General features: G+C 33.9%; 2 protein-coding genes across 2 annotated transcripts; one reads left to right on the top strand and one right to left on the bottom strand.

The window, feature by feature from the left end:
* Positions 1-7,060: 7,060 nt before the first annotated feature.
* LOC107640346 (uncharacterized) lies at positions 7,061-9,303 on the bottom strand. The gene is made up of 4 exons (XM_088486421.1): positions 9,088-9,303; positions 7,815-7,886; positions 7,600-7,701; positions 7,061-7,507 (listed from the first exon to the last, which is right to left on the bottom strand). The coding sequence occupies exons 1-4, from the start codon at positions 9,301-9,303 to the stop codon at positions 7,061-7,063; spliced, it is 837 nt and encodes a 278-aa protein (XP_088342547.1).
* A 7,215-nt stretch (positions 9,304-16,518) lies between these two features.
* LOC107641756 (uncharacterized) lies at positions 16,519-17,772 on the top strand. Its single transcript, XM_016345224.3, has 3 exons — positions 16,519-17,276; positions 17,350-17,442; positions 17,538-17,772. The coding sequence occupies exons 1-3, from the start codon at positions 16,944-16,946 to the stop codon at positions 17,586-17,588; spliced, it is 477 nt and encodes a 158-aa protein (XP_016200710.1). The 5' UTR covers positions 16,519-16,943; the 3' UTR covers positions 17,589-17,772.
* The last annotated feature ends 5,340 nt before the right edge of the window (positions 17,773-23,112 follow it).

Genomic DNA, 23,112 nt, shown 5'->3' with positions numbered 1-23,112 from the left:
CAAAAAGCGTATAAATTATCCACTCATCACACACTAATTCAACATTTATATAATATATAATCATATAGATAATTAAAATATTTTAATATAATTAAAATTCTTTTACAATAAAATAAGTTCTACATATTCAACTAAATACAATTTTTTCTAACAAAAAATTTGTATCATGTAACCATGTAGGATTTATAATCATTGACTCTTTTAGTATGTTTCAGTCAATATAAATTCTGGCATGTTGTCATCAATTTTGTGCCTTTGCAAATTTGAACAATGAAAATTAAAATTAAAAATAACACATATCTTTGTCAAAGTAAAAAATAAAATAGAACTCTATATAAGTTAAAATTAACTAATTCTTTGAGAATCGATTTTCAAAATTCAGAACTAGCCAATCATAGATGCAAATGATCAAGAATTGACAATTTAATATATAAATTTGAGGCAATAAATCATAGTTCAATCACAAATATATTTGACTTATTTTTATATTTTTACACTCACAAAATTTCATATAAAGATAATGAGATTTATGTCAAAACACAAAAATAAGAATCAACAAAATAACAAAAAAAAAAAAAAAACAGAAATACATCAGACCTAAGAACATATATACTACACCAATATGAGAAAAAAAGCATTAATGTCAAGAAAATAAAAAATATTAGACACCTAGTAATGCTATAAATTGTCGATCCAACATGCTTTCTTTATCAACTATCATAAGAATAGAGCATGACCTCAACTTAGCTTAATCATGTGACCATATTTAATTTCCTCTCATTTCATATTTTCTTCTATTGCAAGAAGCCTTGTTATTTCTCCTTTCATCTCATTCAAATTTAATCTACTTTCTTTAAATATAACTATTTCTAGTAGAGGAAGTATAGAGAGTCAATGGAGTATCTGTACAATGTGTATAATGCAGAGGCGGATTTAAGGGGGACCTGCATAGGCCATGGCCCCCCTAAATTTTTAAAACTTAGAATATATTTAATATAATGTGTAAAATTTTTAATAATATACCTTCTAGTTCAATGATTAAAAGGAGACATTTTATACTCCAACACATAAGTTCAAATTCCATTTCATGCATTTTAAATTTATTTTTTTTATTCTTTCAATTTTTTTATCTTTTTTATAATTTTTCTATTTATTATTATATAAAAATATTTTAGTTTTATAATAATTCCTAATTAAATGTAATAAGAAAATATATACATAAAAATAAATTAGATTAAATTTTATTTTTTATGATATTAAAATCAAAATAAGTGAATTATTTATTAATACGAATATATCTTATATATTATATTCATTATTTTATTTTATATATATATATATATATTAAAAGTATTAGAGAAACAAATTTATATTATTTATATTATATCTTTTATAATATGGATAAAAATTAGAATTTTATGAAAAAAATTTTGATATAAATGATTTTTTTAAAATTAATTTTAATTTAAAATAATATTAAAATATACAATTATTTTTTTATTAAAGCTTTCAATTTTAATATGGTACTTTCAATTTTTTGTTTTCGGCCCCCTCTTCATAAAATTTCTGGATCCGCCACTGGTATAATGGGCTGTATTATGTTCGATTTAGTAGGATATCATATGTTTATTATCCCTGATACCCGGATGGTTATTCTGGATAGTATGGGTGTATTGTGTTTGATAAATTAGTAGTATTTTACCCTTGATGTTCATTTTTAACTCATATTGGGTCAAATAAACATCTCATTATATACATTGTACAGATATTTCATTGACTCCCTAGCGGGATTCATTTCTAGTATTTTACAACACCAAATTATATCATAAAAAATAAAATACCATACATCTTTTGGTTTGCTTGAAATTTTTAGTTCTAGTCATGTTTTAAAACATGACAAAGCATTTTCTAGTCATACCCACACCAGATTTTTCTCCTTCAATATTGCTCACCAAATACTCCATGATATCTTGGATCTGAAAACAGTTTTTGGACAATACAATTTGAGAACTCTTCTAAAAAAACGCCAAGTCTAGCCAATTTCTCCTTTGTATTGAGTTTTTCACGCAAAACAAAATATATATACTAAACCTTATTCAAGGTTAAAAATATGAAGGTAAGTTAGTTCAATTTCTATTAAGACTTAATTTAATTAGGTACTTTGTTTATTAAACATATTTGAGAATTATTCTCAACTTTCAATGCCATCCAATATCAATAGTAATCATAAATGTAAAATCTGGATAAATCCTGAATAATTAATTAATAAATTAATTATAAGCATAAAGTATTAGAAAATTAAAAGTTTATAATTTGGGAAAATACCGATGAGAATTTATTTCAGAAAAATAAAATTGAGCAGAAAAATATAACTAATTATGGAAAAATGCATACCAGCATGAAAATTGTTTGTACCGACTTAAATCTGACCGGTACTGCAAGTGAAAAAAGTTGAAAATGTAAAAATGATAAGAAAAAATATTTAGAACGAAATTCTAAGTACTTATCTTAAAAGTTTTGACTCAAAGTTGAGTCAAAGGGATAAGAACTTAAGTTGGACCACACTTGGACCCAAGTCCAAGTATATAATCCCTCACTTAGGTAACATTTCAGCACCTTCACTATTCATTTAGAGAGGGGGCTGCTGAAATAGAGAGAAGAGAGAAGGGAGAGCAAATTCTAGCTCCATCATTTTTATTTAGTCAAAACTTTTGCTCCGGAATTTCAATTGACGAGCCGTTTGCAGCCACGCGTCTCTCTCCTCATCCTCTTCAATTCTATCTAATTAGTTTGGTGAGTAATTTGAAATTCTAGGTCTAATTTCTCATTCAAATCTGATTTCATATTTTGAGGTTGGTTATTAAGGATTTTTGGTGATTTTGATGTTATAGGAGTTCTCTAACTTGTGTTCTTGGTGATTTTTATCACTAATTTTAGTGGGTAAAGGTAAGAACCCCTTTTTTCCTCTTAGTTCATCAATTTATATGAGCCCTAGTTTTGACGTTGTGCCAAATTGTATGATATGGTGTTAGATTGAGTAATTAGAAGCTTGATTATAGTTGTTATTATATTGATTGATGTGAAAAATTGGGTCGGAAGCCATAATACGGTGAGGAATTCCCTATTTGATAAGGTAAGGTAAACATTGGTGTATCATATTGTAAATTGTTGGAAATAATGATAATGAGTTGGATGATTAGTTTTGGTCTGGTTGGAAATGTGGAATTATGAGTGTTGTTATTGTAAATGGAAGTACTAAATGAATTAGAATGGGGTTTGGTTAGGTTTGAAATAGTTGAAAATCGGTGAATGAGTATTTGAAAGGGGTAAAAATGGTTTTGGAGATGTTTGAAGTTGAATTTGGATTGATGTTTGGTGAAATTGAGCAAAAGTGAGAATTCGGTAAAAATGAGTTTTTGACCAACTTCGACGGGACATACCTTGGCGCTCGGAGTTTGGATTTGGGTGAAATTTATATTGAATTAAAATTGGAGAAGAGAAATTTAAAATTGTCAAAGAATGGATGGAAACTAAATTTTTGTAGCAAAAGTTATGCATGTTTGAAATTTGATGTCAAAAACTGAATTCTACAAATTTTGCAAAAAGTTGGGGACATGCGTACACATGACATGCAAACAGAATTAAAACCATGCGTACGCATGACCCATGCATACGCATGACACTCTTTTTTTTTAAATGATGATTTTGGACTGTTTAGCCTGTCCAGTCTGTTTGTAAATCCCTCTAACCTCCGCATGAAGTTGAATAACCGATAATTAAGCTTTTAATACATTGGGGAGTGATATAATGAGATGAACTGATTAATTCCCGGATAACCACTTGGTAAACCAGATAAAATTATTGCAGGGATGGTAGTTTTATCCCGTCCGCGGTGAGGACGGAGGTTCCATCCTGCTCACGTGTTAATGAAATTGGCAAATTGATAAAAGATTAGCGGTTAATGAGTTTAAATGTGATAAATTTATAATGAATTGGGGTTAATGTACCTAATAATTCCTAAAATTGATTAAAGTTAATGATACGTGGTTAACTTCCTAGGTAAGATGAAAGAATTGTGACTTGCCCCACTTGCTCCGAGTTAAGTGGGGATGGTAGCTTCATCCCGCCTCTAGTAAGGACGGTGGTGTTATTCCGCTCACAAGAAAACAAAGTTGATTACTTAATAAAGAATTGGGGTAAAAGAACATACTAACTTATGAAACTAATTTAAGACAATGATAATAATGAACTATGGTCTGAGTGACCGAATTGGCAAGGATGATGGTATCATCCCGCTTACCCAGTGCACTATTGCTTTGTGGGGATAGTGGCTTTGTCCCACCCACGGTGAGGACAGTGGCGTTGTCCCACTCACGAGATAAATAAATTAATGAAGTGATAAAGACATGGAGATTTATGAATCTAATAACTTGTGAATTTGATTAAAGACTACGAATATCATAGATTTCCTAGGTAAGACACAAGGGTTGCAGCTTTGTTCTACTTGCTCCGGGTTGATATTTGAGGCACCTGGGTAAGATGAAAGGGTTCGATTTTATCCCACTTGCTCCAGGTTGATATTTGAGGCACCCGGATAAGATGAAAGGTTTGTGGTTTGTCCCACTTACTCAAAGTTGAGATTTTAAGCACCTACCTGAGTAAGATGCACGGGTTGTGGCTTTGTCCCACTTGCTCCAGGTAAAGGTTTGAGACACCTGGGTAAAATACAAGGGTTGAACTTTGTCCGACTTGCTCCAGATTGAGACTTAAGACACCTGGGTAAGATGCAAAGGTTGAAGTTTGTCCCACTTGCTACAGGTTGAGACTTGAGACACCTGGGTAAAATGCAAGGGTTGAGATTTGTCCCACTTGCTCTGGGTTGAGATTGTAAACACCTGCTTGGGTAAGATGCAAAGGTTGAGGTTTGTCACACTTGCTCTGGGTTAAGCGGATAAGAGGCAAGGGTTGCGGTTTAGTCCCACTTACTCCGTGTTGTGGTGTTCTATATCCGGGTTAGCTACCAGATATATTGGGTTCTAAAAGTTTAAACGACGTGTGAGCTCATGGCCAGTAGGACAGGCATACATCATTTTTATTTATGTGTATTGATTGGGTGTGCATCTTGCATTTGGCTTGTCTTATTGAATAATTATATCTATATGCTATTTGAGCTACTTCCTTTATCTATTCTCTCTATTTGTGTATTCTTTGTATTGTTTTGTATGTGTTTGAACAATTGAGAGATCTATTATACTGGCGATGGTGATGCTGAGGTTTGTTCTAAATGATTTGTTAGTGATTAGATGATGGAAATGAGTTTGATTGATATTTGAGTTGTCTGGGTAGATGCAAGAGTTGTGGCCTTGTCCCACTTACTTCGGGTTAAGAGTAAACATTGAGAATAAATTGATACCATTGGGACTGAGATTTGATATAGAATTATTAAATATTGGACAATTATGATATAGAGAGAGATGGTGGCTTGTATTGAGAAGATTTGAGATTTTGATATCGCTAGTATGACTGAGACTTAGTTTGATTTTTCTTGTTTGAATTTAGAAAGGACCCTAGGCTTGAATATGGTGCATTTTGGAGTTTAGGATTGCCTAGCGGGTTCATATCTTTATACATAGTCTCTATTTGGAATTATTACCTTATCGGGAACCTTCGGATTCTCATCACCTGTTGTCAAATTTTGTAATTTTCAAATGCAGGACGTGACGCACCTCATTGAGCATGCCAGACTTCCTTTGCAAAGCGAAGACTCTTCTGTATTTTATGTTTAGTGTATTTACATTATCCACTTTTGAACACATGATTGTATATCTCTTAGAGGTTTATTTATGAAAAAAAAAGTTGTATTTTATTTACTGTTGGGTTGTATTATACCTTCTATTTGCCCTTATTTTTGTAGGTCGAGATTAGTATTTGCTATGTATCTCCTTTTTGTATATTGATGTGTTATATCTTTGACGTTTTGAGTGCAATGTGATTATTTGTTCTGTCATCTTTTTTTCACAGGCTCTTAGATATATCATTATCTTCAAATACTATGTACATATTCTTAAGTTTTAGGTATCGTAATGACTCGCTATCTCAGACTATAGCGTAAGATTTTGTGTGGTAGGATGCTATAATAAATGTGTAATCCCAATAACTTATCATAATCAAGCATAAATCATCAGCCACACCCAATCACGTGAGAACATGTATGTAAGGGTAGGATACCCTTTCAATGACAATGGGTTCCGGAGAAAACTAATAATTTTGGAAGTGACGAGAAGAATCGAACTTGAGATTGATGGAGAACAACAACGAAAACGGAATCTGGAATGAGAAAAAGCCCATTCATGTTGTTTAATAGCCCTGTCCTAATTCATGGAGGAAAGGAAGGAGTAGGGGAAAAAAGTGTGATCAATAAGGCTTTGGTAAAACCAATCTATTCTTTTTCATTTGTGTTTCTTATATACTACACCACATCCGGCAGATAGCAGCGGTTGATAAATCCGCTGAAAGATAGTGTGCGGCTAAACCCTTAGCAGCGGTTATTAGTAACCGCTGGAACAACCGCTGCTAAATGGTATTTTGCAGCGGAATTATTTTGCAGCGGTTTCATCCGCTACTAAATCGTCAAAATATTATTTAAGGGACAACCGCTGCAAAATGCCATACGTTTACTAATCCTGTTATGAATATAGCAGCGGATTTAAAACCGCTGCCAAATATCGAGTAACACTTTTTTAAAAAAAAAAACCAGAATTTATAATAGAATATGACAACTCTTTTATTCTTTATATGTTCATCCACTCAACTGCGTTAATTTATTAAAATAAGCAACAGCCAATCCAAAAACAACACACGAAACAAAACATAATTAATAAATGCAAAGGTGAATAATTATAACGATAATTTTCATCCAGTGCATCCATTACTGTAAACTACAATAAAGTCAACAAGATAAAAAACTACAAATAAATATCTCAAAAGTCATTACGAAAGTAAATAATAAAAGAGTATTCCAATTACAATACTGATAAATCAAATCATTAGTGCCCACACATCATCTTGCATGGGATGAGGTTGGTGCACTTCTCAAAGAATCCAAACCCGCAGCTATTTCAGGTGGCAAATTACCTCCTTGTTGCTGGATTACGTATGTCAACAAATCTCCCATTGTCTGTATTTTTGCCTTCCCTTCAGCTTCCTCTGTCTCCATTCTCTGTCTCTTTGTCTTTTCCTCTACTGCTGCTGCCTTGAGTTCTGCTGCCTCCGCCTTGAGTTCTGCTACCTCCGCCTTGAGTTTCACAATCTCCATCTGATACTCCTTAATATGTACACCGTAGTCCGACTGCTCTGGAATGTTACGAAAACACCGACTCGGACATGTACCAATACCAAGTCCACGAACTCTTCCTGGGTGCTCCTTTCCAAGCACTTGTGCAAGGGAATCATTCTGTGAAAATTCCTTGCTAGAGGGATCTTGGCTCTCAACAAGTTCAATTGCTTCCTGTAAACATGTGAGGTCCGGATTTACACTAATCTAAATTCAATGATAGTAATTGCAAAGGAAAATTTGAAAAAGTAATGAACATGATTTACCCCAACCAAACGCGCTTCTTCATTCATATACTTTCCATTCTTTTTTTTATGACTCAAGGTCCATCCCTCTCCTCTCCCAATAGGCCTTCCCAGTCGTTGCTCCTATAACAATCATCAACACACATTTGTATTAAACACAACACTGTATTACCAGAAACATGTCAATATTGTTGAACTGAAGTTAAATTAATTACTTTTTCGTGTCTCTTTTTTGCCATCATTTTAGAACCTCCGGTATGTGTGTATTGTTGCTTTGAACGATTAACGGCATTTTTTCTACACTTCTCCTGCACACAAAACAAAAAAAAATAAATGTTATCGGGATAAATTACTACACTGTTAATGATTTTATAAATCAGCCTTGAGCGTACAACTTTAGGAAACAAAAAAAATGATAAGATGATGAAAATTTGGGTAGTAGTTTTTCCACTATCACAATAAATTCAGCATATTTAGTAGTAGTTCATTACCATTTAAAATCGCATACATTGAAATTTCAACTACATATTTGTTACCTTCGTGTCATCGTCCAATCGATATTCAAGAAACTTTTTCCAGTGATTTGCCTCTATTCCTGCTGGCTTACGCTTGATATTTTCCTCAAAAGTTAGTTCTTCGTCATAAACCTTATGGAACAAATAATTTCTTGAATTCCTCCAGCAGTTTCCTATTCTTTGTAAAATTTTCCGCTTTATCCACCCTCTTTTATCATCCTCATAATGGAAGACTCGCTACAAGTAGTTCAAATCAAAAGACAACATATAATAATTAACCACCTCAAAAAGACTTATGTATTATCAAAAGACATACTTTATGACATCAACAATTCTCGACAACAAAATTCACAGAAGTCAACTACAAGAAACCCAACATGCACTATCCTTTTCTAATTTACCAGACTAAAACAAATAAAATAGAAAACCAATTGTGTATCCACCTACTAACGGAGAGTTGCTGCACACAAAAAAACAGCATCCCCATAGAAAGGAAACAATGAAATAATCTCTCAAGAAAAAATTAAAACCACATAAACATTCAAAATTTCAAAGTTAGGATGGTAACATAATTAACTTGTGCAGATGTGTTCCAATTTTATTTTCCTCAGGCATTTTCATCTAACCGAAAATCATAAATAATAGCTAGTCACTCTCTAATTAATAGTAATAGGAGCAGCTTTAACATTCTCATGAGGTTTATAAGTTTCTTCATTATTGTTGTTATTATTATTACTACAATTCTTAGTTACATTGCTATACACGAAGGATCAGATTAATTGGGGATTAAGCTGTATAATTATATAGTGCAATTTAAACTATACAAAAAATTCCTTAGAAATTTATCGAATATTCTATAAAAATTCGTATGGTCGATATCATGTGTGTGCGTCTTAATCTTTCCTTCTATTGTTCATTTAATATGTAAAAAAATAGCAATTTACACCGAGCATTGGTAGCGCCTTACTTTATCAAACAAAAGAGTAAACATTACCTTAACCTGGTCATACGCATGCTCCTTGGAAGCCTTGCTCATTGTCTTCCAACTCTTTGTACAAATTGGTAATTGTTGAAAATCATATCCCAATGTCCCCAAGAACCCGCTCAATAAGCCCGCTGCCTGACCAACTTGTTGCAACTCTCTGTTATGGTGTAGAACGATCTTCTTTCCAGGAGGAAGTGCTAATGCCTCCTTAACAGTCAGCTCCATAGAAGAGATCACACCATTTTCTAACAGCAATGAACAAACTTCAAATGTTAGTTTACTAAGAGAATATAATGCACAGAGAAGAATCGTTACATTTACTAAGAAGCAAGCATCAGAAGAATACTTATGACATCAACAACCCAATAATCAGTGTCCTTTTTTTGCGGTTTACATTGCCTTGACGTTCAATTTCATGTGCGGCAAACATGTTGTCTAGATGGTCATCGAATGACTCGATCTCATCCGCCTCCGGGTCATAGTCTTCATCTTCTGAATGGTCATCTACACCTTCATGTGAATCCGGTGGATGCTTTCTATTTGTCGCAGGAGCTCGAGCGTCCCCAATGTCACTTGATGAAGCCATCCGTGTTTCATTGCGAGGTGGTCGAAAGGGTACAGCGTTAACACGGGATTGTCGAGCACCGTTGCCGGAACGCGTATCATGTGTTCCATCCGTTTGCTAAAAACAAAGTAGTTAGAACATCAAGTGTACATATTGGCATCAGAAGCTCAGCTCGTGTACTATGTACGTGATGAAGTATATCAAGAATGGAGTGTAGTGGTTCATGTAAAACCACGAGACTTGTATGACATGGGAGGAGAGAATGAGGATGTTGAAGCTGCTTTTTCTCCTCAGCCCGGGTTGAACATGTCAGCAGCAGGTGACATCAGTGATTTACAGTTGACAAGAGATGATGATATAGAAGACCCAGTAGCAGATGGTTCTGATAACATAGATTATGTGCCATAGTGAAAATATGGCAAAACATGTGCAGCATTTTCAGAAAAAACTGTGTGTGTTTGATAAGTTTAACAGTGTTTATGATGTGCGCAGTTTGCTGGTTACATTACTATCTGTGTTTTCGTATTTGAATTAAGTTTTCATTTCAAGTTGATTTTCATGAATGCCACCAGTTCCTCATCATCATTGTTATTGTTTTTAACATCCAATAAAGAAAATTATGACATCGAGTAAATTATCTTGAATTACAATATTGTTATCATTGACAAGTATAGTTAATATAAAAAGGTGTTGTAACAGGAGAAATGAAAACGGAGGATTTCTCATCATGCTGTGCAGGCACAACGTTCGATAACAAAATGGCTATGGCCTCTCCATTCTCTTCATTGGAACATGCAATTACGGTTGCCAGAGACATATGGTCCCGTAAGTTGAATGTTAGGTCTTAGTTGGAGGCTTTATCAGGTCGATCTTGTTCTAATGAATACTTGGAAACGGCAAACGAAGCTACTGTGCAGGTATGTTCATTAGCCGTACCCTTAAACACTTGCGTTCAACATTATTTGAAAAATAAGAATTTTAAGTTGCTATATGCTTATGACATTTAATCAGTGATAGTAGTTCCATTAATGCTAAAATTTGTAGGAACTTCATGAATGGGGATCAAGGTACGAGGAGAAATTTGGCTATGTTTTTGTGACATTTGTAGCTGGTAGGACATCTGAAGACATACTTGCTGAATTAAAGGTTGGTAATAAATTTCTAGCACAGTAAGTGAATTACAGAGACACAATATGTTTTACAAAATAGACCATCAACTATACATTTTATTATGGTGCAGATGCGCTTTAATAACTCGCATGGTGTTGAGTTGGAGATTGCTTCAAAAGAGGAATTGAAGTATATAGAACGTGATATTAGAGAGCTTCTTTCCAAGAAATCTGTCCAAACTACTGAAGAAGGAGGCGGTAATAGTTAATTTTGCATTTGTTAATTTTGAAAGTCCTCTTCCCATATTTCCGAAAATTTCTTTCCTTAATAACTAGAATGACTTGGAAGTTATCATTATCTTTTAACTAGATTTATATGTTGTTGATTGCATGTTCATATATTCAGTGTCAGCTGAATATTCAGGCAAAATAGTTGCTGACACTCTAGATGGAGCAGACACTGATTCAGAAGATGATTTAGATGCTATCTCCTCCGGTGGATATGACATCTCCAGGGATGTTGAGCTTAATAGGGTTCCAGAAGAAGACAATAAAACTTTAAACACCCAACACAGAGAAGATGCAGTAATGCTGCAAAAAGGGGTTTCGATCTGAACAAGATACCATGGTTTGGAGATGACTTATCAGATCCGTTATCACGTCACTGCAGCGCTTTTTTGACAGAGTATTTCTGGCCAGGTCAATACGATGTTGATGAGAAATTTTGACTCAAAACTTGTTTGTCTACTTTAGTAATTCTGATTTTTATGCTCCATTGAACTTTGTCTTGACTTAGTGAATTCGGACGTTTACTTGATTTTTATGTTACCAGTTATGGTTAAATACAAACTCAAAATGGCTGATACTACAAGAGAAAACATGATTCGTAAATTCGGTTTTAGTTATTCATGTATAATTTTTTTTAAGTAATGAATTATTTTTTATGTAACACAAAATTGAAAATCCATTTAATGCATTAATTAAGTTGCAGTGTTTGAACCTTATCTTTTCATTAAAAAAAAATAGCGAGGATTAGAACAGTTATAAGAAGGCAATAATGTTTATACAAAAAAAAATTCAAGTTAAAAAAAAATTGCAGCGGTTGGAAAAAAACCGCTGCAAAACGAGTATCAATGTATTCAACAACTGGACATTTAGCAGGGGTTTCAGAAAAACCGCTGCAAAATGAGATTATTTAGCAGCGTCCCCTAAAACCGCCACAAGAACCGCTGCAAAACGGGTGCATCTTGCAGCGGTTACCGAAAAACCGCTGCAAAATAAGCTCATTTGGTAGCGTTCCCTAAAACCGCTACAAGAACCGCTGCTAAATAACCGCCGCTATCTGCCGGTTTTCTTGTAGTTATTAGTGGATCATTTTCATTCTAGTGAACCTACAAATTTGGATGTATTTATTTCACTTTACTGATGATATCATAAGTAGACTTGTGTATTTTCTTTTTTGTTTCCCTTATTTGGTTTTTTCCCTTCAGGTAAGTGCACAAAAGGATCGGAGAAGGAAAAAAAAAGAGATAAGTATGATTTTGGTCCTCAACGTAGAGGCTGAAAATTTATTTCGTTCCTGACCTTTTTTTCGCTATAAAATGATCCCCCAAAGTTTTAGTTTGTTTTAAAATCGTCCTTTTTACTAATTTTATTTTTTTATTACTAAATTATCCCTCATTAAAAAATTATAAAATAAAATAAATATAAAATAAATAAATAAAAAGAAGAAAGAAAGGGATACAGAGAAGGGGGTGGGGAGAGAAAGAAAGGGGGCGCGAGAAAAAGGGGAGGAGGAGGGGGAGAGAAGGGGGACCGCCGCCCTACCGCACCGCACCGCACCGCACCACTGCACCACCACCATCTTCTTCTTCGAAGGGGGAACGGTCTCCAGAGCTTGAGGGTGGGGGTGGGGTGGGGGTGGGGGTGGGGATTTGGTTCAGGCAAGAAGAGGGGAAAGGGCCACCATTGCCGCTCCTCGCCGCCACCGCCACGCCTGCTCCTCGCTACTGGATCTCACTGCAAGGGTTGAGCCGTTTCTGCTCCTCCTCTTCGCCTTCACCGACGTCGCCGCCTCGCCCTCGTGCCAGCGAAACCACCGTCCACCACCTCTTCAGCTCCTCTGCCTTCTGCTTCTACTTCTGCTTCTATTTTTGTTTTTGTTGTTGCTTCACCATTGTTGATTCACCTTTCACAATTGTTGTTGTTAAGTTATTATTGGTGATACTACTTCTGATTATAGTAAATTAGTAATTGCTTCTAATTATAGTAATTGCATAATGATGATTTTTTTTTTGTTTTCTGAGTTCTGAGTTCTGCATTTGGGTTCTTGTTTTTCTGGTTCTTGTTTTTCTTGGTTCTTGGCAATGATGATGATGATTTTTTGGTGTTTCTTCTGATGATGATGTTTCTGGGTTTTTCTTCTTCTCTTCTTCTGGGTTTTTGTTGTTGTTGTTTTTCTGATTTCATTATCTTCTGGGTTCTTGCTTTTGTTGTTGTCCTTCTGCTGATTCCATTATCCAATTGTTGTTATTGTTGTTCTGCTTCTGGTTGTTTGTTTTATTGGTATTGCTTCAGCTTCAGCTTCAACGTCTGGTTCAGCTATTGTTGTTCTGTTCCTGCTTGTGCTTCTGCTTGTGTTTCTGCTGGTGCTTCTGCATGATTTTGGGGAAGAAGGGATAGGGACATTTTAGTCTGAAGGACGGTTTTAAAATAAATTGAAACTTTGGAGACCATTTTGTAGCAAAAAAAAAGGCCAGAAACGAAATAAATTTTCGGCCTCTACATTAGAGACCAAAATCATACTTATCCCAAAAAAAAAAAAAGAGACAGAGGATCTTCAAGCTAAGTATGCTGCTGATTTGAGCACGAACATGTGCATAACATTAACACCTTTTTAAGATAAATAGTTAAATACATTTAACATATAGAATCTATTGTAAAAGAATAATGTTGGAGACATAATCATTTAAAGTTATTTTATTAAATTTAATATTTATAATTTTATATATACAATATTATAATTATATATTTATTGTATTTAATACTATGTATTTATTCTAGTGGTAATTAAAGAATAAAAAAATTATGACTATTTTTTATTCTCAAACTTCTGTTACAACATTTTCGTTGTAAATGTTGAAATGCTATTTCAACAGGACGTTGCTTGATTGCCAAGGGGATTCTCATAGGTAGACTTTAATTTGATAAGCACCAAGGTAATTATTAGTATGTTGTGATATTTCATAACTAATATATATATATATATATATATATATATAATTAACAATAATTAAAATAAGATAAATATTTTCATATAATTATTTTTATGTAAAGTTGATAATTAAAAAATATTTGATAATAATTTAATGAGGTAATGACCAAATCAGTACCCGAAAGATTCAAACGCTGACATTTTGGTACCTCACTATTGTTATTGACAAAATGGTCCTTAAAAGATTTTAAAATTTGACAAGCGTACCCACGAGTTCACCGGAGCACATTTCCGGCAAACACAGTGCTGACATGGCCACTGCGTTTTGATGACATGGCAAATACCCTTCCCCACCCTAATTCTTCTCCTTCTCCTTCCCCCTCCCCAACGCACTCCCCCCTTCCCCTTCCTGAATGCATTCTCCCCCTCCCCAACCCTAATCCTTCCCTCCCCCTCCCTAATCCTAATCCCCCATCTCCAACGCACTTCCCCCTCCTCAATCCAAAATCCCCCTTTCTGAACCCTAATCCCTTTTCTTAACTAATTCTCCAGTAAAACCAAGACAAGCTATTACCTTTACCAGAATTAATTAAAAACCAACATGCTGAAAGCATAGCATATCAGAAGAATACTACAGCATCAGAGTAGTTTTGAAAGAAATGGTGGTTGAAGAGAACAACAGCAACAACAATAATGGTGGGTGGGCACCAATAGGGTCTCCAATGAATGTGAATGTGCAGAGCAGAGATGACTCCCATTTGACCAACTTTGAGAGTTCAGTCAACGCTGTCTTCTTTGGCTTTGTGGCCACTGCCATCCTCATCTCCATGTTCCTTCTCATGGCCATCTTTGAGAGGTTCCTTAGACCCAACAACTCCGATGAATTCTCTCCCTCTGCTCGCCGGACTTCCACTGATCTTGAGCCCCAGATGGCCTTTCCCGGCAAGCTTGGCCACCCTTCACCCAAAAGTGCTTTCTTTCATGCCAAAAGTGCTTTCTTTCTTTGGTGTTTTACTGATTTACTCTTTATTACTCTCACATTTTTCTGAGGAATGCTGATTGTTGCAAAGTGCTATTTTTTACTTCAAAAGTCTTGCCTTTTTTTCTATTCGGGGTAGCTAAATTTGGGTTTTGGATAATTCATGATGAGGATTCTCTGACAAAAGATGAAGATTTAGTTTCCTAATTCTGGTTGGCAATAGCAGTGAAGACGAAGGGGAGATAGAGTTGAGAGTGTGAGATACTGGGTTGGGAAGGGGATTAGGGTTCAGAAAGGGGGATTTTGGATTGAGGAGGGGGAAGTGCGTTGGAGATGGAGGATTAGGATTAGGGAGGGAGAGGGAAAGATTAGGGTTGGGAAGGGGGAGAATGCATTCAGGAAGGGGAAGGGGGGAGTGCGTTGGGGAGGGGGAAGGAGAAGGAGAAGAATTAGGGTGGAGAAGGGTATTTGCCATGTCATCAAAACACAGTGGCCATGTCAGCACTGTGCTTGCCGGAAATGTGCTCCGGTGAACTCGTGGGTACGCTTGTCAAATTTTAAAATCTTTTAAGGACCATTTTGTCAATAACAATAGTGAGGTACCAAAATGTCAGCGTTTGAATCTTTCGGGTACTGATTTGGTCATTACCTCTAATTTAATTAAACATGTGAAATCATATAGCCAATTACATTTTCTATCTTAAAATAACCATGGCAAACGTGAATCCAAATTAAAACACACTGCATGCATTCAAGTAGGATGAGTGTTAATATAAGGGAAGAACTCGAACTAAAAATAAAAGACAGTTACGTTTTAAGTTGAAGTAGTGAATTGATAGAAGTGCGTGTGCACGTGCAGACATGTGTTTGAATATGTGGAAGCCCGCATATGAATATTATGCACACGTGCTCACATGCTGTTGTGAATCCTAATCCAGATAGTAGAGTAAATTCTTGAAAAGGAGAGAAGGAAGAAGGTGATTGCATGTGGACACTCATTCATAAAATCCCAGTCAAGTCATAGTGCACTGCGCCCCAAAAAAAATTTTACAGTAGTAGTGTCCATTATTATTGTTGTAATTCTGGCAAAAGCTAAGGCAATTGTGATTTGTATTTTAATTATTTCCCTATGCATGCATAGTTATAGAATCTCTTGGTGGTGGTTTGAATTAGATTCGGAGGATGAGACTACTGAGTACTGACAGAAAAAAACAAGCGGCACATTTTGAATGAATGGCAGTAGAAAACATAAAGGATGGAGAGGGATATGTTTGCAGTAGAGAGAGCATTAATTAAATATTGTTTAATGGTGACACATGATGGGCATAAGGGGAAGGGCAACTGGGGTTCCTGGACAATATAATTCCTTTCCCCATTGGAACGACGACATTAAATCACGTACATTTACTACTCTCTCTTCTTGAAGAACAACCTCCCACATACACCCCCACCACCCCGGGCCCCTTGCACATTGCAAATGAATGGAAACAAGACAGCAAGTAATGCTAATCTCCAAGTAGTAATGTAATAATATTAATGATAAGGTGTTTTAAGTTAATAGTAGCTACTAATGGTAATAATAGATGGTGCAGTGTGTGTAGTCGGTTTTGTTAAGAAGAGGGTACTACACTACACACTACACACTACACACTACATAGTACAGAGTGCCTGGCTGTCCAGCATGTGATGTGATGAAATAAAAGGGGATGCACTCACTCACTCAGAACATTGCTATATTTAAGTGTAACCCACCCCCAACTGGCACTCACTTAGCTTCATTCATTTCATTCTTCGAATGGGAGTGAGGACAAAAGCAGTTTTCTCTCTTGGTTTTGAACTACACTAGTCTCTCCAACTTGGTGCTTCAGCTCTCTTAATCTTATGCTATATATATAAACATAACATAACATGCACCCTTTCACCACTTGTCTTGTCTTTCCATCATATATATAATATAGTACACATACACCACGCACCCCGCCCACTACGCTAGCTGAGATGATGAATGCACTGCCGTCAGAATGCAGCAGCGGTTGCGAATCCGGTTGGACTCTATACCTGGAGGAGCCCTCTTTCCTCAATGCTTCCACTTCCACTCCCTTTCTGCCTCAAGAGCACCACAAGATGAAACCCAAAACTAGTGTGCCACAAGAAGAAGATGACTTGTCCATGCTTTCTGATGCTTCCTCTGGGCCTCCACCTCCGGCGGCCCATCAGAGAACTATAAAGAGGCAGAAACTAGCTGTTAAAGAGAAGCGACACCACCTCCCTTCTTTTCTCGACGATGACGACGAAGACACTGCCAGCTCTCCTCTCTGTGACTTCTCCATCGTCAGTACTAGCTAGCTCATTCTCCCTTTTCATTCCTTTTACTGCAAAAATTAATACTCATTTTGTTTTCCAGAACAATGTTACTACTTTCACCAACCAACAAACTTCCCAAGACAGTGTGCTAGAGCTAGATTACTCACACGGTTTCTCCGCAACTTATTTTGAGGTACGTACTTGCCCGCTTCCCATCTCCTTAATTAACGAATTGTTTCTCTTCATCACTAGCTGCTAATATTTTTTGTTCTTGCAATAATAATGCAGGGGAGAATAAGAATGACATCTTCCTTGCAAACAGTCTCTATCAGGAAATGAAGTCAGGCTAAATGAAAGCGCTATTCAACTGCATTCTCTCTCTATCTTGACCACATGGAGAGAAAGGGGATGGAAATGAAGATCCAGAATCATGCACGGATCAGATGGAGCTAGCGTGTACAAGGAATTATATTTCATCACAAAACATATCCTGTTATTTCCTTTTTATTTTTTATTTTTTAACAAGCCAAAGAGAATCAAAGGGAATTTTAGAAATAAACCTTTTTTTCTTACTTTTGTGGTCTTTGGTAATTTAATTCTCGTGAATGAATAGTGATTAGTCAATAGTGCGTGCGTGTGCACACAAGCTAAGATGACTAAGTATGGCAGGCTCATGTGCTGAAGCCTCGTACCAAATTTATATCACCAAATAAAATTAAATTAAAGCAAAGCAGTAGCAGCGGCACTTACCCAACAAAAAAGATATTTAATTCCTCAAAGAATTAACCTCACTGTGAAATGGAACTCTTTCCACATGAAGCGCTACAGCTGCAACTTGCAAACGCCTAGTTAGTTAGGTTTGAGTAAAGTGCTGTGTATCTTGTGTCCGTATTCAGAATTCATGTGAGCATAGATACCCGCTTTCACTCAATGCTTTGGAAATGTTAAATAAATTTCTATATATGCAACCTCGGCCTTTGCGACCTCTGAGGTGCTCCACTTCCACAGTTCACATCTATAATTCTATACTGTGTCCTAAAGTATTGGCTCTGTAGGACACCACAGAATTATGATCAAATGCACATCTAAAAATACTTAATGCAGTCGCTAATGCACAAAACCACATACATGGTGTAGCATTTGGTTTTTGTTCTAAGATTAAAAAAAATACATTCAAATAGTAGGAGGAGGCTATACGGCTTCGAAGAGAGATTGAAACCAAATTAAGTTTTTGTATTGTGTTTGGTATAAAATGTAATGAAGTAAGTTATGTTTCAATATCATTTTCTGTTTAAAAAAGTTTAGATGACTAGTACTTTTAATAAAATTTAGCTAGCACTTAATCAATAAAAGAAAAATGAATAATCTCATACTATTAAATGTAATCTCACACCATTAAAAATATTAATGATGATTAATTGATGACTACAAATCACAAAACCTGGTCTCTAAAATTTCCATGGCCCCGAGTCCCCATTTTGTCATTTTGTAGAAATAAGAATTGAAATTTCAATTTTAATCTCTCGGATCACCAAATGCAATATTCAATCTTAAGTCTCAAAATACAAATGCAGTCTATCGAATCAGGATGTTTATGTTCGTTTAGTAGAACGAATAAATTAACAAGTAAAAGGCTTAACCGATATTAACCGCCATGCAGTCTTCTGAAAGTTAGAAGGAGAATGCGAATGCAGGTGTTGGCATTACTACCAAATCTTTTCACAATGCCCCGTTTTGTTCAGCATGTCAACTTTTTCTCGTTTGGAAGGATTCCCCATTGCTCGTTCCAACTCTGTTTGCTGTCATCCCACAATTGCGTATCCTGCTTTCATTCTTTTTAATATTCCCCTTCATTTCCTCCTCATATTAAAATATGCGTGTGGGAGCCTAGTATCATTAATGGGGAGAACATTTCTCGCCTTCAAACAGAGAAGAGGTAGGCAAGGGGCTTTTGTTGCTCCACAAAACACGCTTCGTGTTTGATCTCATCTTATATCTGTGGCAACACTCCCTGCATCTCTGCCGCTTCTAACTTGTCTTCCTATGCTATACTTTAATTTAAAAAAAAAGTGAGAAACTAAGCAAATCTAAAGCAACAATTCATGTTTTTCCTTATTCGGACGCATGGCATGGAGACAACCTTCCATCCCAGGCTAAATACTGCTCAGTGCTCCCCAAGTTAGCCGATGTCTCTCTCTGCACAATGAGTCTTTCTTCGTGTGGTCTTGTGTAAGATTTTCACATTAATTAAAAAAATAGAACTCGTATGATATATAAAAATGTAAGATTTCATTTCCTTGTATTGAAATGAAGTGACATTATAAAACAATTTACAATAGAAATCCAATGAAGTTGAGTGACAAATTATCCACAATAACTAGTCTGATAACAACTATCCACTATAATTTTTCACTTACCCGAATTTTTATTCCCTAAGATTATCAAATTACTTTACCCTATTGGCGTACAGAAATTATTTCCTAAAATGTAAACAATTACATATAAACTATATCATTAAGAATAAATTTAATTTTGATGCATAAATAGCATAAACAAATTTATATGAGAAATTCTCCACATACAAGCATTTTTTTATACAAGTTATTATATTAACGCGCTTGAACGTTACTATACGTTCTTCTTTCTCTTCCTCTTCTTCTTCTTTTCTTTCGTTTCTTGCTTTCTCTTTCTCCTTCTTCAACCGTTACTGCACAATTTCACTGCACCGTCTTCTTCTTCTTCTTGCTGCACATTCTTCTTCCTCTTCCTCCTCTTCTTCTTCTTCTTTTCTTTCGTTTTTTGCCTTCTCTTTCTCCTTCTTCATTTACGTGCTTTTCTCTTTGTTTTCTTTTTTCGTTATTCTTGATTTCCATTATTTTTTGATATCAAGCTCTGAAATCGTTTTTGAAGAAGAAGAAGTATCAGAAGATGAGGAGGAGAAAGAGAAAGAGTTCTGAATTATGCATAAGGTGTCCTTTGGATGTATTTCTGTAATCGTTTGAGTGTATTTCTGTAATCGTTTGGGTGTATTTCTGAAGTTCCATTATTTTCAAAACGATTTCAAAACTTGATTTTAGAAACCATGAAAATCGAAAAAAAAGAAGCAAGAATACCAGTAATAAACGCAAGTAAAACAACTAATGAAAAGGCAAAGAGAATAACAAAAAAATATCGTTTAGGTGAATTCCTGTAACCGTTTGGGTGTATTTCTGTAATCGTTTGGATGTATTTCTGAAGTTCCATTATTTTCAAAACGATTTCAAAACTTGATTTCAGAAACCATGAAAATCGAAAAAAAAGAAGCAAGAATACCAGTAATAAACGCAAGTAAAACAATTAATGAAAAGGCAAAGAGAATAACGAAGAAATACATGGAGGAAGAGGAGTCGTTCATAATCCACGGTGAGTGAAGAAGAGGAAGAGGAAGAGGAAGAGGAAGAGGAAGATGAGTCGTTCATAATCCACGGTGAGTGTAGTGCTTTGGAAACTGAATAACGCATTAAAAGACCCTAATGTATAGCAACTTGTAAAACTTGTAAGTCAAAAAGACTTGTATGTGTAGCAAGCCTCAATTTATATTGTCATACAATCAGATTTTAAATTATCATTTAAATAATAAAATATAAGTTTAAATTCTAAATAAAAATCGTTTCGAAGATTCAATTGTACCAATTACTTCTTTAAAATTGGTAAAAGCGCAAGATGTTAGTCTCCAACTAGTCTTATGATAATAGCGCGTTGACATGGCACAATGATGTAGATCTTTAGTGACATGTTAATGTGAATGGTTATACACGTGTCACAATGTTATTTGATCACGTATTGACTTGTACTACATGTCACAATATTATTTAATTACGTATCATCCGTTATGTCATCATTGTAGATGTATCAAATTAATTCCTGACTTTGTATTTAATAACTCATTTTAATCTCTGAAATTGAACGTCGTATACCAAATTAGTCTCCATAAATTTTTCTCATTTTTTTATACATTTAACACTCTTAATATATTTAAATGCACTAATTTTAATTCTATTTTTTTATATTGTTCAAATACTAGTTCTTTAATAAATTTTCACGTGTTTATTTGACTCATAATCATACTATTACACATTGTCAAACCATAATATTAACACGTATTACTAAAAGTCTATGTCAGCCACATTAGCATACCGTTAACGAAAAATAGAACAGAGACTAACATAGTGTATTTTTGCCAATCTCTAAAACATTTGATACAATTGAAATTTCAAAGACGATTTTGGTATATGATGTAGATCAATTTCAGAGATCACTTTATGGATTTATCCGCACCAAACTTTTATAAATAAAACTTTTACATTAATATATTTTTATTATATAAAAGTTGATGTCAAAGTTTTTGTACATTAGATTTAAGCCATTTTTGTTTTTTTTAATGATGTCATATCAATACATTTGCTTACTTGGTAAAATTTAAAAATCAACCAATCAAAAGTTAGAAAATTAAAAATTAAAACCATAACTCCCACAATTAATTAATTAATTTATTACGTATTATTATTCAATAGAAATATAAAGTATTAATTAAATACAATAAACATCTATATTAAAAGTATCATAATAATATTATCATAACAACTTTTAAATTACAAACTATTCAATTTTCATAATATTTGATATACTTATATATTATACATAAGACTCTTACAGCTATTACTTCATTTTACAATTTGTGGTTTGCCTACAAACATATTTACACCAACAAATGAATAGAGCCTATTTATTTAAAAATGATTCTATTAGATGATTAGGTACAAAATAAAAATATTTATTATATTTTTAAAATAAATTTATGAAAAAAAATACTCTTATTACTTTTATTATTTATACTTTTTTTATTATTTTATAATACTTTACATATAATTATATTTTAAGATATTTATAATTATACTTATTTAAATATGCTATTTAAATTAAAGAATCAATTTTGATCATTTTTCAGCACTATTTTCAGTTTGTATCACTTGAAACATTGTCTGATAGAGTGAGTAAAAAAAATACTAACAGATATTTTTACTTTATGCTATTTAAATTATTTTTTATTAAAAATAACTTATTCAATATGCACACACACACAAAAATACATATTCTAAAAATTTTTAATCTTACTATTATAGATGTTATTGAAAAACTAAATACACTAAGAGAAGAAGAATAAGTAGATATAAAAAAAAAACCCACAAAAAATAAAGTTTTTATGCTACAACATAAAATATTATTAACATGTATTTTTACTTTATACTATTTAAATTATTCTTATTAAAAATAATTTATTCAATATATTATATATACACAAAATAAATATTCTAAAAATTTTTATTCTTACTATTATAGATGTGATTGAAAAACTGTATATACTATGAGAAGAGAAAAAAGTAGATGTAAAAAAAAATTCACAAAAAAATACAAAAAATAAAATTTTTGTGTTACAACATAAAAAATATTACATATTCAAATTATAAAAAATTTCATCAAATTCTATCAAATTATACCTATCATAAAAAATTTCATCAAATTATAAATTACTAACTCAATAATTATTATAAATTCAAAATTAAATTAAAGATTTTAGATTAAAGTACTACAATAACTTTTGTGCTATTTGATAGAGAAGCAAAAAAATTATTGGACACTGGACACAATTACCTTAAATCTAATTACACTCCAAGATAGTAATGACACTCAAGCATCATCCCAATTGAAAAATTTATATAACTTCACACTTATATTTGAAGTCAAAGTAAATAATTTTAACTATGCTCTCAACAATACACTATTATCAAGATATTTGTCCCAACAAAAATACCGAAACTCAACT

Source organism: Arachis ipaensis, chromosome B5 (assembly GCF_059453495.1).
Source record: "Arachis ipaensis isolate K30076 ecotype BB chromosome B5, ASM5945349v1, whole genome shotgun sequence".
In the NCBI taxonomy this organism is placed as follows: Eukaryota; Viridiplantae; Streptophyta; class Magnoliopsida; order Fabales; family Fabaceae; genus Arachis; species Arachis ipaensis.
This window is presented reverse-complemented; position numbering and strand designations above follow the sequence as displayed.